The sequence below is a fragment of the Hyperoodon ampullatus genome (genome assembly GCF_949752795.1).
Source record: "Hyperoodon ampullatus genome assembly, chromosome: 17".
NCBI lineage: Eukaryota > Metazoa > Chordata > Mammalia > Artiodactyla > Ziphiidae > Hyperoodon > Hyperoodon ampullatus.
In genome coordinates this window covers 37816283-37829804 of record NC_136930.1, presented here as the reverse complement: position 1 = coordinate 37829804, position 13522 = coordinate 37816283, and the positions used below count along the sequence as shown (strand labels likewise).

At 35.3% G+C, this 13522-nt stretch overlaps 2 protein-coding genes across 2 annotated transcripts in view; one reads left to right on the top strand and one right to left on the bottom strand.

The window, feature by feature from the left end:
* The window catches only part of VIRMA (vir like m6A methyltransferase associated), a 61582-nt gene that overhangs the window by 36954 nt on the left and 11106 nt on the right, over window positions 1-13522 (top strand). Inside the window, exons 15-17 of the mRNA XM_079722193.1 lie at window positions 360-612; window positions 2509-2726; window positions 8208-8340. Coding sequence (XP_079578319.1) covers window positions 360-612; window positions 2509-2726; window positions 8208-8340 — 604 coding nt within the window. The remainder of the gene's footprint in view (window positions 1-359; window positions 613-2508; window positions 2727-8207; window positions 8341-13522) is intronic.
* On the bottom strand, window positions 9744-10391 carry LOC307065774 (nascent polypeptide-associated complex subunit alpha-like; the record flags this gene model as incomplete). Its single annotated transcript, XM_079722723.1, has 1 exon — window positions 9744-10391. The coding sequence occupies one exon, from the start codon at window positions 10389-10391 to the stop codon at window positions 9744-9746; it is 648 nt and encodes a 215-aa protein (XP_079578849.1).

Here is a 13522-nt window from a genome sequence, read left to right as displayed (position 1 = left end):
GTGTACATATAAATATACACATACACATATATACAGACACACACATGAATATATATAGATTAATTTTAATTAGGAAACTTTATGTCATTATATCACGTGCAAGATATCTTGAAGTGTTTCAAGATTGGGGTGTTTGAAAGGTGAGCTATGAAGTACTCTGATTTAAGAAAAGACATTATTAAAAACCCGAATTTACAAAATTTTATAGTAATTGTAAAATTCCAGAGAAGTTGTCATACCCAAGGAATGAAATTTTTTATATAAGATTTGTGTAAGTTGATATGTGTTGAAAAACAAATTATTAAATAATGCCTTAAAATCAAGAATTTTGTTTACTAAATGTGTTGATTTTATTTCAGCACTTCAGAAGATAAAGAAAAACAGTATACTAGCCAAACCACCAGGTTGCTTGCTCTTCTTGATGCTCTGGCTTCACACAAAGCTTGTAAATTAGCTATTTTGCATCTAATTAATGGAACTATTAAAGGTGATGAAAGATATGCAGAGATATTCCAGGATCTGTTGGCTTTGGTGCGGTCTCCTGGAGACAGTGTTATTCGCCAACAGTGTGTTGAATTTATCACATCCATTTTGCAGTCTCTCTGTGATCAGGTATTTATAGTTATTTTTATAAATTCTTTGTGTGTGTATGTGTTTCTTAAAAGCTTCTCTTGATGTAAATCTTGGCTGTTACCAAAGAGATCACATCTGTTTCATTACTCTTACTGTTGTTTAGGGAGATAAGTTTGACCAGTGAACCAACAATAAAATGATTTGGTGCTATATAACTTTCTTTGACTTTGTACTTCACAGGTTTCTCTGAATAGCTTTTTTTCATTTTCTTTATGAGACATTGTCTTTGCATATTTACTTTACGTGCCATTGTATTCTTTGGGGTTGGTTATGTCTAGTATGTTCATTTTCCTTCTAATTATATTATACACCAATTCACTCTTGAATAGTATAGTTTTGTGCTTGGTTGAATTAATACCATGATTTCTTGTTTGGACAATTTAAAAAAAAATCTTTTTGGCTGTGCCCCATGGCATGTGGGATCTTAGTTCCCTGACCAGGGATCAAACCCGCGCCCCCTGCATTGGAAGCATGGAGTCTTAACCACTGGACTGCCAGGGAAGTCCCTGGACACTTTTGAAGGCGTCACAGGCTACTACATTTTAGTGTGTTTCAGACTACTGTGTTATAAACATCTATAAAGGTGTTGACTAAAAGTAGTATTTCTTCCTGCTGTTTATATTATTGACTTCCAGTTTATAGTTCCATGAGTTAATGAGAATTGTTTTAACTTTTAGAGCCCATTGTTATTGCAATATTTGGAGATTTCTATGCCTAATGGCATTTTAGCTTATCAAAATGCTCCTACTATCTAAATCAATCAAATATGATTTTTCCAGGCAGAATATTTTTAATAGGATCCCATCATGGAAGATTACCTTTTTCTAGCTAACCAAAATCCAGTTTGGTTACATTTAACACTCAAGGAACATTTTTGATGTGACTTGTTTTCACAAAAAGGGGATCTGGTAGAAAATAGTTTTGGACCAGGTAAAAAGGCTTATTTTAAATCTTTATACTTCAGAATGTGCAGTCAACTGGTGTTTGTTAATGTAATTCACATTGGGTTGTATGGCTGTGATGAGTTACACTTTAGCATCCTAGCTGCCCTGATCACTTAAACCTCATTCTTGGCTGGCCTCACCTTATTATATTTCTGTTCTATTCAAGCTTTGTTTTATAGTTCTAACCCAACTTGAATACTTGCTTCCAGTATGTTGAGGTGATTAAAGGCGATAACACATCCTTAAAAATGTTTCTGTAATGTCTGCTTTACTTCTATAAAAAGAGTACTGTGAGTTTTTAGTTATTTTTAGGTAAACTTGCTGACGTTGAAAAACTTGAATTTTAAACATATATAAAAACTACAGGAAAATACTGGAAGACTGTGCCTAAATTTTTTTTTGCTCCATCCATTTCTTTTTGTGTTGTTTTTAATTCAAATTGGATATATTTATTAAAATTTATTTCTCTGATGCTTTTTTAATAAATTTAAAAATATTCAAATGAATGAATAATACAGTAATTTAAAATATTTTAGTACCAGAAGTACTAACCTAACCATCTGAAGATAGAAATTACACTCAGTGTAATCCAGAAGCAAAAATTTTTCAAAGAGATGTTCTTTTAAAATAAGAATACTGTGAGTCAGGCACAGTTGCCAAGTGGTAAGGTGTTGGTCTCATAAAGTAAAAATACTGTGATACAACATATTTGTCTTTATTTCTTTAAGTGTGTATCCTTGTATTAACCTTTATAGAAGGCCAAAACAACTCCTTTGTTCTTAATGTGTTTGAGTCTATGTTTGGGATGGGACAGTAACCATAGTATTTTGATAGTTACTAATTGCTGTGTATTTCAGAAATAAAAACGCTAAGTGATAGTGACAATCATTTAAAAAAATTGTTTTTTCCCAACTCCCCTCCTCCCTCACAGGACATTGCACTAATTTTGCCAAACTCTTCTGAAGGTTCTATTTCTGAACTGGAGCAGCTCTCCAATTCTCTGCCAAACAAAGAATTGATGGCCTCAATCTGTGACTGTCTCCTGGCTGTGCTAGCTAACTCTGAGAGTAGTTACAACTGTTTACTGACATGTGTCAGAACAATGATGTTTCTTGCAGAGCATGATTATGGATTATTTCATTTAAAAAGGTAATGCTTTATCTAATTTAATAATACTCTTGTATTTAAATCCCCCATATTAATTAATTCATAGCTGTTGTAGAAGGTTGAAGGTATGATTTCTTTCATGTGGAGAAATTTCGTGTTTATGGAAAAGATTCATTAGCAATGAAAAGTGCTAGTAATAAAATCTTTAGGATTAAAAATATAAATTGAATAGACATATTAATGTGGACATCTTGCAGTATTTAACAAGGAAATCTTATTGTTCCAGGGTCATTAATTCATGCTCTAAGATATTTGTTTTGTTGGTATATTCACTTGTAGTTCTTCAAAGATGACGGTAGTGTGATATTATGGACCCTAAAGCTGAAAGTGCTGATTCTGTGTTTTTTATTCTCTAGAGGAATGGCTGAGATGAAATTTGTTTGAAATGATGTGAATCTCATTCTGCTCAGTCTCTCAAGTGCAATTTCTGCTCCCGTCTCTGTCCATGCCCTCATCTTTTTCTTCACTAGGGAGATAGTGGCTACTACATAGTTTTCCTTGGAATTTCTAGAAGTATGTAGAATTATGAGATAGAAAGGATTAGGAAACATGTATTTGTACCTCTCATTAAATCTTATAACATTGGTTGAAAACTTATGTTCCAGCTACTGTGCTTGGTGCTGGCTGCTACCTTTTCCACCTGCTTCGTCTGTCTCTTCTCCTGTATTCTCTCTCAGTTGAAGGCACCTGCTGAACATCCAAGTTCTCCCCCCCACCACCTCCCAATCTCTCACCAAAGTCTTTAAATTTTACTTCTTGAATGTCCTTTTTCCTATTGCCTGGATATTTACCCTATATCCTTTGAGACTCATACATTACACATACAAGAAAACCAAAAAGCTTTCTTTGATTCCTCCATTCCTAACTGGGTTAGGTGCTTTCACAAATACCCTTTGCATACCTCTGCCATAGCATGATATGTGATGTCGTTGGCTCTGCTAGATTCATGTAAGTCATCATAACCTATTCCCTTTTCTTTCTTTAGCTCTGATGTTTCTGCTAAGCTCCAAGTAACCCATGTATCTGTTTGACATCTCTACTTGGCTATGTAATGGGCATCCAAACTGAACTAAAGCAGAGCTCTTGATATTCTTGCTTCAAACATGTTTCTGTCCTGCTTGTCCTGGTAGATGTTAAACTTCAAAATTCTTGATTCTTCTCTTTTCCTCACTCCCTACATCCAGTCCATCAGTAAGTCCAGTTCATTATGTTTCCAAAATACCTCCTGAATCTGATGACCCTTCTCCACCTCCATAGTTACCACCCCTATCCAGTCCACTCTTTTCTTTCATACCCATTGCAGTAGCCTCCAATCTTCTCTTCTTACTTCAACTATTGTCCCCCTAAAATACATTTTCTTAGCACTCAGACTGATCTTTTTAAACTTAAAACAAGATACGTGTCATTGTTTTGCTTAAATCCTTCTGATGGCTTCCTGTTGCACTGCAAATAAAATTCAAGCTCTATAATGATCTTTAAGCCTCTATACAGTCTGACCCTTGCTTATCTCTTTGACTTATCTCATAGCTCTTTTATCCTCAGTTTTGCTCCCTGTCAGGCTCATTCCTACCTCCAGACTTTTTTTTTCCTAAATGCTTTTCCCCTAGATTCTTCTAGGACTTATTTCCTCACTTCACTCAGGTATCTGTATCAATATATTTCCTGTCTAAATGCCTGTCTAAAATAGCCTATCCTTTGTGTCCCCATTTCTTATTCCCCTTTATATTTTTCACTGTATTTATACTGTTTGAGATTACATTATATAGACTTATTGCTTATTTGGTTGTCTCCCTCACTAGAATATAAGCTGCACAAGGACAGGGACTATTTTCTTGACTGTACTCCCACCAGCACCTAGAAACCTGGTTCATAGTAGACATTATGAAGGAATACAAGTCATTTTGTCCACAAATATTTATTGAATGCCCTCTTCTCTGGGCCACACACTGTTCTAGGTGCTGGGGATTTAATTTAAAAAAAATCCCTGTCTTCTTGATGCTTTCATTCTATTAGAGGTAGACAGATGCTAAACATGAAAATAAAATACATAGTATGTTACAGAAAAACATAAAGTAGGGCAGGGATTAGTGAGTGCCAAAGTGAGGGTGACAGTTGTCATTTGAAGTATGGGGAGGTGATCAGGGAAGCCCTCACAGAGAAGGTAGCCCTTGAACAAAGAACTGAGAGAGGTGAGTGAAACATGTTAATATCCTGGGGGAGAGCAATTGCAAATAGCATGCCTAACTTGTCTGAGAAAAAGCCTTGAGGCCATGGTGGTTGCTCCTAAAGTGAGTAAGCAAGGAGAAAAATGATAGGGCCTAGGGTCAGAGAAGTAATGGGTGGATGTGGGGAGGGAAGATCATCGAGGGCCTCTAGGGTTATTTATAAGGGCCATTGTACGGTTTTGAGCAGAGGTGTAGTATGATCTGGCTTTTTAAATAAACAGATCACTATATACTTTTCATCTAGTCCTGAAGCAGGCCCCACTCAAGAAAAAAAATTTTTGAGATAATTTTAGACTTTAAGAAGAATTACAAAAATAATAGTACAGAGTTCAGATATACCCTTCATCCAACTTACCCTTATGTTGATGTCTTACATAATCATTGAATATTTACCAAAACTAAGAAACTAAGCTTGGCATAATACTATTAACTAAAATACAGAATTTATTTAGGTTTTACCAGTTTTTCTAGTAATGTTGTTTTTCTGTTTCAGGATCCAAATAGGATCCTACCTTGCTTTTAGTTTTAATGTATCCTTTGTCTCCTGTATCCTCATTTTTCATGACCTTGACATTTTTGGAGAGCATTTGTAGAATGTCCCTCAATTTAGTTTTGTCTTATGTTTTCTCATAATTAGATTGAGATTATGCTTTATTGAGAAGGATACTACAGAGGCAGTGTACCTTTCTGAGTACATCATATCAGGAAATACACCATGTATTAGTGATGATATTAACCTCGGTCACTTGACTGAGGTGCTGCCTGCCAGGATTCTGCACAGCAGACTTACTAATTTTCTGTTTTTAAGTATTAAACATTTTGAAGAATATACTTTGAGACTATGTAAGTGTCCTATTTCTACTTAAAACTTTCGTCCACTCATTTTACTATCCATCAGTGAATCTTGGCATGTGGCAGTTATTACTGTGGTGTTCTAATAGTGATTTCCTGTTTTTCTCATTCCTTTCTCATTTAATTGTCCTTCTGTAAGAAAGAATTCATCACTTTTCCCTCATTTATTTACTTATTTGGGTATATCAATATGGATTCATGGACTTTTTTTTCTTGTATAATAATTGAACACTATTGTTATTTATTTTGTTGTTCAACTTATGTTGCTGATTTTGGTTCTTCTCGTTGGCTAGAGCTGGGACATATATGTGTCCTAAATCATGTGTATACACAAATCTACGTTTATTTTTTCATCTACTTATTTTATGTATGTACTTTAAAAAAATATCTTTCCATTTATCTATCTATCTATCTATCTTTCTATCTGTCTGTCTGTCTGCCTGCCTGCCTGCCTGCGCTGGGTCTTAGTTACAGCATCTTTAGTTGCAGGATCTTTAGTTGCAGCATGTGGAATCTTTTAATTGAGGCATGTGGAGTCTAGTTGCGGGATTCGGGGTCTTTAGTTGCGGCATGTGAACTCTTAGTTGCGGTGTGTGGGATCTAGTTCCCTGACCAGGGATCGAACCTGGGCCCCCTGCATTGGGAGCATGGAATCTTAGCCACTGGACCACCAGGGAAGTCCCTGTATGTATGTATTTTTTAAAATGAGTCCATACAGATACTTTGATTCTAATACAATATCAGAAGGTTGATTCTAGCTTTCCCCCTTTCTTTGTAACCTCACCCATGTTTTATGATATATGGTTCTGTGGATTTTGACAAATGTGTAGAGTCATGTGTCTAGCATCTCATTTCCATGCAGAGCAATCTCCATCACCCCAGCAGTACAGTGTGCTACCCTTTTATAGACAACTTCTCTACAAGTTTACCAACAAAATGCCAGATTTTGATATTGCTAGTTTTTTTTTTTTTATTGTAGACATTCTAAAAGGTGTGTAGTGGACCCCAGTTTTTGATAGACCGTCTAAGTAAGGTTCACTTTCTTAAGATTGTAAGTAGAGGCTAGTAATTGGTATAGTCCAATTTTGAACCTTTGCTTTTTCCATTAATTGTATTATCTCTGTATTTAATCTCATTCCTGTTCGTTGTGCCTTTTCCATTTCATCATTTTATAAAGTTCTCAAGAGCACGAGTCTTCTTTCTCTCTTTTGTATTGCTTTACCCAAGTCTTGAAATTTTCTTTTGATCAACTATGAACTGTGTAAATGCATAGGATAATTTTAGCAGGGCTGTATATTGTCATGATTTTGAATACATATCGTGATTGTTTCTTATGCTGAAATCTCTTTATATCAGGGGTTGGTAAATTGTGGGCCACAGGCCAAATCCAGCCTTTCTTGGAACATAGCCAGTATTTATGTGTTGTCTGCAGATGCTTTCCCGCTATATCAGCAGTTGAGTAGTTGTGACTGAGACTGATGTTTTTGTATAGAGAGAAACAGATTGAGTTGTGTATAACCCCATAAAACCTAGACTATTTATCATCAGGCTCTTTACATAAAAAGTTTGCTGACGCCTACTCTGTACCCTTAATTTCTTTCTGTCAGATTACAATGTCATAAAAATAATCATTCTTTGTAGTTACATAAGTTAGGCTTTCTGGTCAGGCTTTTGAGACAGCTATAACCTCACATTAGAGAAATCCTCAGCTTATAAAAAGTGTAAAAAAGGGAACCTGCAAGTTTATTTTGCTAAGTTTTATAGATTTATTATTGGGGGGAAATTTTTTCTTTCAGTGTTTTTGAAGTTTATCTTCTTTAAAAGGAGATATCGACTATAAAAAATGCTTTGTTAAATGGTTTGTGTGACAGATAACACCAAAAGTACTTTTTTACATTTCTTGAAGTGTAAAATTTTAATTTTACTAAATTTTAGGCTGTCTGAACTGATATAGTTCATTTTTTAAAATTAATTAATTTATTGTTTATTTTTGGCTGCGTTGGGTCTTTGTTGCTGTGCGCAGACTTTCTCTAGTTGCGGCAAGTGGTGGCTACTCTTTGTTGCAGTGCAGGAGCTTCTCATTGTGGTGGCTTCTCTTGTTGCAGAGCATGGGCCCTAGGTGTGCGTGCTTCAGTAGTTGTGGCACACGGGCTCAGTAGTTGTGGCTCGTGGGCTCTAGAGCACAGACTCAGTAGTTGTGGCACATGGGCTCAGCTGCTCGACGGCATGTGGGATCTTCCCAGACCAGGGCTCGAACCCGCGTTCCCTGCACTGGCAGGTGGATTCTTAACCAGTGCACCACCAGGGAAGTCCCGAGATAGTTCATTTCTTATACTAGATTTATATGCTCAAATTTTAAGAAATTGCCTGTTTTCTTTATTTACAGTTCTTTAAGGAAAAACAATAATGCTCTGCATAGTTTACTGAAACGAGTGGTCAGCACATTTAGTAAAGACACGGGTGAACTTGCATCTTCATTCTTGGAATTTATGAGACAAATTCTTAATTCTGATACAATGGTAAGTATATATATGTATTTGGTATTTCTTATATTTATAAACTTTTACATATGTTAAAAAAATCGCTTGGGTTCAAAAATATCTTGGGATAACGTTTTTTGGAACTTGGAACTAACACTACTGTTTTTTTCTATGTCCTCACCCCATTATAAGTACGGGGTTTTGATTTATCAAAAAAGTAGATGTTTAAGAGTAGAATTTATTGAACTCTAATTTATTAGGCATCATTATTAATTTGTGAATACCCTATGATTTGCATTTTCTTAAAAGAGAGAAAAATACTACGTATAGTGCATTTATTGTTTTACCTAATTCTTTACATTGAGTTACCATGCTAGGGTCACTCAGAATAGTTGTTTTATCAGTCTCTTAATCACGTATTTACTTACTGTCACTTAATTGTACATTTACTGGCTCTGTTTTGGATGTTGTGATTTTTGGGGTGAGTGTAAAGTTTATTATACTGGAATATTTTGGATCCATCATAGATATGAATTAAAAGATTATTTCTCCAGCTTTAAAATCTTATTGTTAAAATCTAATTAAAAATTTCTCTCATTAGTATTTATCAAAATTGTGGTATATATTGTGGACACAATTCTAGAAGCCACTAATAGGCCTGCCTTTAAAGTGTCGAATAAGTTTGGAAATGTCTACCCAGATGGAGCTCAACTGCACATTAGTATATTAAAAGCTCTAAAAGGCCCTGGATGAATAGAAACTTGCTTTACTGCAATTTAATCCAGTTTTGTCCAAATGTATTACCTGCAGAATCTGTGTGTATGTGTATGTGTGTGTGTATGGCTGTTAACATCCTATGGGTTTGATATTCTGTCAACATTGATTTAAGAAATGCAGCTCGTATTTAAGATTTCTGCTTAGAAAGAGTTACCAAGGACCTGTTTAGTACAATATTAACAAACTAAATGTATGTGATGATTTCATAAGAAAAAATTAAATTTACTGTTTCGTGTATTTCTCTTAGGCATACAATTTATATTGAGAATACTTCCTCCAGTAAGCCCTTCTTGGCTGCCTGTTGTGTTTGTAGTTATTGTTGTACCAATTTTATTGGCAAATTATTGTTTGTTCTGTGTCATATGTAGTTTATTAAAGTGATTAAATTTACCAGATGCTTTGATTCTGAAAGATTGGTATACTTAACAGTGGGACTGTAGCTACCTACTCTAAAGAGGTTTTAGTGTCTTACTTGATGGAAGACCACTTATTAGTTTTACCAGATGCTAAGTGACATGTTGTTAATAAATCAGTTTGACAGATTTTTTTTCTTTTTTTCATCCAACAAGAAGCCATAACTTTATTAATGATAAAAACAGTACAGATTTACAACCCAGCTGCAGTTACTCTTTTGAAACACCAAAAAAGGCCCTCTTTTCAGATGGTTACATTGTTAATTTCATAATAGCATTTACAATATCATTACTGTTGTTCTTCAGGGCTTGGACTGCCTTTGCTCTTGACACATTTGCTTGTGACATGACCAATTCTGTGTCCTTAACTTCCACACCTGTTTCATCAGTCTCTTCCTCCCCACTCTCCTCTTGTACAGTTGGAGTCTGTGTGTTTTCTTGAATGTTTGAGACAGCTTCACCTTGAACTTTGAATTTCTCAGCAGCTGCTAACTGTGCTTGCTGAGATAAATCCTCAAGCTTGACTTCCCCCAAAACTATGTAGGTATCTGAAGCTAGGCTCTTGTATACTTCTGGTTTTGTGATGACAAAAAGGATATTCTTAGATTTCCAGATAGTGACTCTAGTAACCCCTGTAACCTGTCGAAGATCCAGTTTGGGCATATCCTTCTGTGCCTTCTTTTCACTCTGGCTCTGTTTTGCTTTACTGACTGGTTCTTCATTGATTTCAGCTGCTGCTGCCAGCTGGGCTTGTTGTGTGGTTGCCTGTGTAGAATCCTGTTCCTCAAGCTCTGGTACTGATTCATCACTATCAGATTCTGTTCGAGACCCTGTCTCACCCTGGGACTGTGGCAGCTCCTGCTGTGTAGCAGGGACGGTATCTGTGGCTTCACCAGGCATTTGGTGCGGGGAACGTGGAACCAAGATGGTGGCAGAAAGAGAGCAAGTGAGAGCGTGACCCATGCCTGTTGCAGGACAGTTTTCTTAAACATGTTATCAGTTAAACAGTTTCTAATGAGAAACCACTAACCAGTGTTCATTCATGCTGTCCAGGTTCTTCTGGGCCCTCAGGACTGCTGATTAATGCTTTTATTCATCCCTCATCAATACATTTGCTTTTCTTCCTTCATTGAGAAGATCAGTGCCACCCTGTTTAATTTCTAAATTCTTTCCCTCTCCCTTAGATTCTTTCCCTGTTCTTTCTACTCTGTTGTGTTCTTCCTTAATCAGAGGAAAATGTACCCCTGTATCACTTCATTTCTATCTGTGAGGTAGATCTTACCCCTTTTAATAACCTGCCCGATTCCTTTTCCATCTTCTGTGTTTCCCTCTCCCGTCTACCCTTGCGTTCTAGTGGATAGAATCTCTGAATATCAAAAATCAAATTTGTTATCTTTCCCCATACACTTGGTCCATCTTTTATGTGCCCTGCTTTTATACCATTGATCTTTCCTGACCCTCAAGTTAGAAACCATGAATACTGGCTAACTTTCCCCTTTTGTTCACCATCTTCAGCAGCTGCTCATTCTTGTCAGTTTCATTCACAAAACCTTTCATACTTCATTCCTTATTTTGTATTTCACTGCTATTACCTTGGTTTCTCCTTTTTGCTCCTTTTTGCATAACATTTTCGTAACATCCCATAATATTCACCCTTTTAAACAATTTGGTGGGTTTTAGTATACTCATAGACTTGTGCAACCATCACCACTATCTAATTTCAGAATGTTTTCATAACTCCACAAAGAAGCTCTGTGTGCCCATTAACAGAAACTCTCCATTCCTTCTTTCCCTAGCTCCTGGCAACCACTAATCTCCTTTTCTATCTCTATGTCAATTTCTGCAAAAAGACTGCTGGGATTTTGATAGGGATTGTATTGAATCTTTAGGTCAATTTTGGAAATATAACTGTCTTAGTACTATTAAGTTTTCATATTCATGGACATGGCATGGCTTTCCATTTATTTAGGTTGTCTATATTTCTATGATGTTTCATAATTTTCAATGTGTAAGTCTTGTACCTCTTTTGTTAAGTTTATGCCTCTAATTAAATTGGGAATTTAAAAAATGCTGTTGTAAATGGAATTGTTCCTTAATTTCATTTCTGAATGTTCTTTGCTAGTGTTTAGAAATGCAGTTGATTTCTATATATTGATATTGTGTCCTGAAACCTTGCTGAACTTGTTTATTAGTTCTGAAAGTGTATTTAGTGGTTTCCTTAGACTTTTCTAAATACAAGGATGTCATCTACGAATAGAGATAGTCTAACTTCTTCCTTTCCAATTTGGATACTTTTATTTATTTTTCTTGCTTTATTGTCCTAGCAAGAACCTCCATTGCATGTTGAATAAAAGTAGCAAGAGTTGACATCTTTGTCTTTTTCCTAATCTTAGGGGGAAGGCTTTCAATCTTTCACCATTAAATACGATGTTAGCTGTGGTTACTCATAGATATCCTTAATCAGGTCAAAGAAATTCCCTTCTATTCCTAGTTCACTGAGTGTTTTTATCATGAAAGGGTGTTGGATATTGTTAAATACTTTCTCTGTGTCTATTGAAATAAATGATCATGTTGTTTTTCTCTGTATTATATTTTACATTGATTGCTTTTTCCATGTTGAACTGACCTTGTATTGCTGGAATAAATACCACTTGTTCATTGTGTACTATCTTTTTGATATGTTGCTAGATTCAGTTTGCTTTACTTTATTGAGGAATTTGAGGTCTATATTCAATAGGGATATTGGTATGTAGCTTTCTTGTGATATCTTTGGCCTTATAGAGTGAGCTAGGAAGTATTCTCTCCTCTTTTATTTTTTGGAAGTTTGTGAAGGATTGTTGTTAATTCTTTAAACATTTGGTAGAATTCATCAATAAAGCCACCTGAGCTTTTCTTTGTGGGAAGTGTTTTTGATACTAATTAAATAGCTTTACTTATAAATCTGTTCAGATTTTCTGTATCTTCTTGAGTCAGTTTCAGTAGTTTGTGTCTTTTTAAGAATTTGTTTCTCTTCATTCAACTACATTACTAACTTGATGGCACACAAATGTTTATAATATTTCCTTATAAACTTTTTTTACGTCTGTAAGGTTGTTAATGATGGCACTTTTTTCATTCTTGATTTTAATAATTTAAGTCTTCTCTCCTTTTTTCTCCCCTTTTGTTAGTCTAGCTGAAGGTTTGTCAGTTTTGTTGATCTTTCTAAATAACCACATTTTGTTTTTTTTGATTTTCTTCTATTTTCTAGTCTCTAATTTATTTCTGCTTTAATCTTTATTGTTTCCTTCCTTTTACTTGCTTTGGGGTTAGTTTACTCTTCTTTTGCTAGTTTCTTAACTTGGAAGGTTAGGTTATTGATTTGAGATCTTTCTTCATTATTAATGTAAGTATTTACAGCTATAAGTTTCCCTCTGTGTACTGCCTTTGGTATGTCATGTTTTTGGTTTTGTTCATATCCAAATATTTTCTAATTTTTCTTCCTCTTTGGCCCCTTGGTTATTTAGGAGTGTGTTTAATTTCCACATAATTGTGAATTTCCCAAATTTCCTTCTGTAATTGACTTCTAGTTTTATTCCATTGTGGCCAAAGACCATACTTTGTATGATTTCAATCCATTTAAATTTATTGAGGCTACTTTTACAGCCTAGGGGCATTTTCTATACTGGAGAATGTTTCATGTGCAGTTGAGAGGAAGGTGTCTTCTGCTGCCATTTGGAGGAATGTTCTATACAGGTCTGTTAGGAGTATTGGTTTATAGTTGTTTAAGCCTTCTGTTTCCTTGTTGATTTTCTGTCTAGTTGTTCTATCCACTGCTGAAAGTGGGATGCTGAAGTCTCCAACTGTTGTTGAATTGTCTCTTTCTCCTTTTACTTCTGTCAGTTTTTGTTTCATGCATCTCCGGGCTCTATTGTCAGGTGCATATATGTTCATAATTGTTATATCTTCCTGATGGATCAACCCTTTTATTGTTATAAAATGTCCTTCTTTGTCTCTAGTGATAGCTTTCGTCTAAACATTTTTTTGGTATGGTA